Source organism: Bison bison, unplaced genomic scaffold (assembly GCF_000754665.1).
Source record: "Bison bison bison isolate TAMUID 2011002044 unplaced genomic scaffold, Bison_UMD1.0 scf7180017864249, whole genome shotgun sequence".
Taxonomy (NCBI): domain Eukaryota; kingdom Metazoa; phylum Chordata; class Mammalia; order Artiodactyla; family Bovidae; genus Bison; species Bison bison.
Window position 1 is genome coordinate 2834302 of NW_011494821.1, and position 4726 is coordinate 2839027.

Sequence of the window (4726 nt, forward strand, 5' to 3'; positions counted from 1 at the left end):
GAACAGCAAGTCTCACCTTTATTCCCCTGGCTCTTCATGGCCTCCACCCAGGACCAATGTGCTGGACACCACAGACAGAACTTTCCTGAAGTCCTGTAAGTTTAGCCCCGAGAACCCCTACTGCCCCATCTTCCGACTGGGCTCTGTGGTCAGCTGGACGGGGAGCAACTTCCAGGAGATAGCGGTGCAGGTGGGTGGTGTGTGCTCAGGGAGCCCTCCCCGGGGCCGAGGGCTGTGGGCTTGGGCTCTGCAGTGAGGAGGCAGGGTGGAGGAGGACCCACAGGAGGAGCCGGCCCTGCAGTAACCTGCCCGTGGACCTGCTCTCTCAGCATCGGCTGTGATGCAGTCAGCTATGCCACACTTGCTGAGGGGCACACTCGCACCTGCGTTTGGTTCTAAGTCCTCTGCTGTGAGCTGCCAGTGCCACGCGGGGGCTCACTCTGGTCATTCCCTTCTCCTTGGGGCGTGGAGCAGGAGATGTGGGCTGTGGGTGATGCTTCTTCTCAGCCACTCCAGAAATGTGAACCCTGGGCCTTCCACCATCCTTCCAGAAGGATGCTGCAGTGGAGCTGAGCCCTTACCCAAGCTCTCCATGAAGAGCTGACTTGTGACTTCTGTCCACCTCCAGAAAGTTCTGGGCCTTGACTCATGTCTCTTTTGCATCAAGGGCGGCGTGATAGGAATTCAGATTGAATGGGACTGTGATCTTGATAAAGCGCCTTCTGAGTGTTACCCTCGCTATTACTTTAACCGTCTGGACAACAGATTTTCAGGAAACTCTATCTCTTCCGGGTACAACTTCAGGTACCTGGCGCTAAGCCTGCCACCTTATGACCCTGTCCTTCCCTGGGTGCCAGCCCTATGACACCCCTTCCTGGGGGTGGGTGTCAGAGTGGGAGGTGCAGGGAGGCAGCCAGGGTGCCTCTGGGAAACTCCTGCCATGGCTCTGGAGCTGCCCTGGAGCGGAGGGCTGGGCCAGGTCCATCGGTGCCTGGTGGCCCCAGGTTGGCCCAGCAGTGGTGGGAAAGCCTTCACCCTTTGGGGACTGTCTGGCAAGAACTTCAAAGATCGGAACGAACCTTTAATGTCACATAAGCAAGAGGGTCTCCAGCCTTTCCTGGGGTTGCTGAGAGCCAGGGTGCCGGGGTGGGTGGGTTTATAAATCTCCAGGGCAGCCGAGCCTGCACTGAAAACAGGAAAGGCCCAGGCAGGCTGAGCCGTGTCTCCCCCAGGTTTGCCAAGTACTACCGAGACGCAGCTGGGGTGGAGTTCCGCACGCTGTTTAAAGCCTACGGGATCCGCTTCGATGTGATGGTAAATGGCAAGGTGTGTGGGCGAGGCTCCCTTCTGGGAGGGTGGGCCATGTGGGGGTGTCTGGGCTGGCTCTGGTGGAGTCCCTGGTGACCCCACTGTGCCTCACCCTGTCTCTCTGCTCCAGGCTGGCAAGTTCAACATCATCCCCACGATCATCAACGTGGGCTCAGGGGTGGCACTCATGGGAGTGGTGAGTACCTCTCCCCTCCCCCTTGACCCTCGGAGCACCGCAGGGGGAGCGGGCACTGCCCAGGGGAGAGAGCTGTCCCAGTGCTCCAGAAGGAATCGGAGCCGGGGAGGTCAGTGCGGGACGGGGTGAAGAGGGCTTCCTGGGACTTCACACCCCTCTGGCGGCCCCCGGTGTCAGCGCCTGCCTGGGATTCTCTTTCCAGAGCTAGAGGCTTCTGCCTGTGGCTCAGCAGCTGGGGGTTCTCCGGAATCCTCCACAGCCTTGTCTCCACTTCCACTAAAACGAGGCAGATCTGGCGATATACAGGGCTTCTCAGCCATGGCCCCGTTTATATTTTGGGCCAGATAACTTTTTTTGTGGGGTGATCGTGTACGTTGTAGAGTGTTTAACAGCATCCCCAGCCTCTCCCCATGAGGTGTCGAAAGCAACTTCCCCCACAATTGTGCTGGCCAAAAACGTGTGCAGGCATTGCCAGACTGCCCCGAGTTGTGAATCACAGGGACTAAAAAGATGAGAGGCAGGGAAGTCGGGCTGTGGTCCTTCCTCGGGTCTGTTCTGAACTTCAGCTGGGCAGAGGGGCCACAGGAGGGGATGTAGCACTGGAGGGCAGGGAAAGGCTTATTCCTGACCTTTCATGCCCCCCCTTTTTTTTCTGGAAGTTTTTTAAATACAAGGGAGTTATCAGTGAGTGGCTTGCATCCACCCCAGTGAGCCCCTTATTGAGATTTCTGGCAGCTTTGTCCCTGGTTCCTCTGCCTAGGAGGTCACAACAGCTCCCCTGGAGGCTTCCAGGAGGACCTGCTGCTGCTAAGTTGCTTCAGTCGTGTCCAACTCTGTGTGACCCCATAGACAGCAGCCCACCAGGCTCCCCCATCCCTGGGATTCTCCAGGCAAGAACACTGGAGTGGGTTGCCATTTCCTTCTCCAATGCATGAAAGTGAAAAGTGAAAGTGAAGTCGTGCAGTCGTGTCCGACTCTTAGCCACCCCATGGACTGCAGCCTCCCAGGCTCCTCCGTCCATGGGATTTTCCAGGCAAGAGTACTGGAGTGGGGTGCCATTGCCTTCTCCACCAGGAGGACCCAGGACTGACTTTTTATTAAGACCAGAAACACCGTGTCCTATAACAGGACTCAACGAAGCCATGCTCCTGAGAGATGGGTCAGTGGATGAAAGGGGGCCCCAAATGACTCCTTTTTAACTGCAGACAATATTGTTGGGGAGCCCTGTATGTGTGTGTATGTAGAGAGGGGCCATGTTCAGGCCTCTTTCTTATGATGTGCATATATCAGAACTTGGGCATCTGGGGACGTTCTGTGGGATGCAGGTAACGGGAAAAGTGGTAGAGGCTGGGTGGGGGTGTGAGGAGTGCTCTCTATGGAACAATGAATTGATAACCCTTTTGACATCTGGAGGGGGAAAAAAGAAAAGGTGTGCAGTGCCCAGGTTCACCTGTGGGACTGTCCCTCAGGCCTCTCCCACCCGCTCTGTCTGTGCTCTGGGTGGAGTTGCCCTCTGGTGGAGGAGACCGGTATTTGCACCATCTGGTCTGGTCTGAAGAGCTCATGTTCAGGTGTCAGTCGTTCTGGGTTGCTCAGGCCTCCTCCTCTTTCCTTGGCCCCTGCTGTGGTGTTCTTGTTCAGATACCCTCCAACCCATGTGACTACTAGAGGGATCTTCCCACAGTGCTGCATTTCTGTTCCTTGCCCGGGTTCCCAGGCATGACAAGCTGGCTCTTTGCTGAGCTTTTTTCCTTCTGTCTTAAATAAAATCCAATTCAGACTCAAGACTCGGCCCAGAGGACCCTCGAGGCTGCGTAAAGTTCCATCTTCTCTCTGCTTCTCTTCCCATCACGGGACAGGTCGCTTATCATTTACATGCTTGTCTCCTGCACCCGAGGCGGGGGCGGGGGGTCCCCCAAGGGTGCCATTGTCCTACCTCTCCCTGTACCCCAGGGCAGTGCCTGGCACTGGTGAGCGCTGAGCAAACACTGGCTGAAGATGTGATTGCGAGGGGTCAAGGCAGTGCAGAGGTGCTTGGCCTGACAGAGCAGATGGACCACAGGCTGGCTGGCTGCACGGTGGGCCGGCTTTGTGGCCTTGGACAAAGGAGCCTCTGAGCTCAGCGCCCTCACCTATTGGTGTCAAGTGGCCTGGCGCACTGAGTCAGGGACCTCCACTCTTTTACAGGGGTCTTTCTTCTGTGACCTGGTACTCATCTACTTCATCAAAAAGAGCCACTTTTATCGAGACAAGAAATACGAGGAAGTGAGGTCAGTTACGCTTCCTCCCGGTGGCCCTAGGGGAGCCCACTAGGTCAGTGTTTCCCTCCATGGCTCAGAACTCTGGCCCTGGTTTTCTGTTGACGTTTGTGGGGTAGAGGCAGGGCTGAATGCTGGGAGCCATCTTGGAAGGGCTGGGGAAGGTGGAATGTTCTGAGTACCAGCTCTACAGAACTGGATTCTGCTTCGGAGCAGCCAGCAGAAGAGAAGGCCACCAAAGGCCATGGGAAGGAGACCTGGTTTCTAGGCCTGGCTCTGCCGCTGTCTCCCCAGGCCTCCTTGGGCCTGTTTCTCTCTGTGTGAGACAGGAGTGTTGGTTTACATAGAGTGTCTTCCAGCACCTGTAATTTTAGGATTCTTGGACTTGGTGGTCCTGGTGGGCTGGGGTTGAGGGAAGCTGGAGTGGTAAAGGAAGGAAAAATAAATGGAGTCCCCCTACCCCCCACTACAGAGGCCTATTTCCAGGCTCTCTTGGGCAGTGGGCTCGGTGGGGTTTGTGTGTGTGTATTCAGAAGAGCAGACTCTAGTGTGAGTGGGAAATCCTGAGAGCTGGGTGGACAGGAAGGGGCAAGGGGCTCTGGCCAGGCCTTGGGGAAGGCTTTCTGGAGGAGTGGGATGGGAACGGGGAATTGCAGCTGGTGGGCTCGGGAAAGGCACTGGGTGCTCCCTCAGTCCTGCCACCGCCTGGGATGGGACAGGGGGCCAGCTTGCCTCCTCTGCCTGGACTGACCCCCAGCCCTGGTTCTCAGGCTGAGCCCTGAGCCCTGACTGTACCTGCCACCCTGCAGAGCTGCTGGAGGAAGAGGGGCGCCCCCTGCAGGGCAAGTGGCACGCCAGTCCCAGGGAGGGGGTCACGCCCAGGGCCCCCAGGCCAGGGTTAACAGGTCATGTCCTGCCCAGGGACCTAGAGGTCCTCGCCCAAATGGCAGAGTCCTCACAGCAG

At 57.3% G+C, this 4726-nt stretch overlaps 1 protein-coding gene across 3 annotated transcripts in view; it reads left to right on the plus strand.

Annotated features, from left to right (window-relative positions):
- P2RX5 (purinergic receptor P2X, ligand-gated ion channel, 5) overlaps positions 1-4726 on the plus strand; it is a 13361-nt gene that overhangs the window by 6061 nt on the left and 2574 nt on the right. Inside the window, exons 7-12 of one of the 3 annotated variants that reach the window (XM_010847472.1) lie at positions 52-190; positions 668-804; positions 1233-1326; positions 1439-1504; positions 3692-3774; positions 4684-4726. In XM_010847472.1, the coding sequence (XP_010845774.1) occupies positions 52-190; positions 668-804; positions 1233-1326; positions 1439-1504; positions 3692-3774; positions 4684-4726 (562 nt within the window). The remainder of the gene's footprint in view (positions 1-51; positions 191-667; positions 805-1232; positions 1327-1438; positions 1505-3691; positions 3775-4683) is intronic. The other 2 variants (XM_010847470.1, XM_010847473.1) reach the window with 2 other exon arrangements.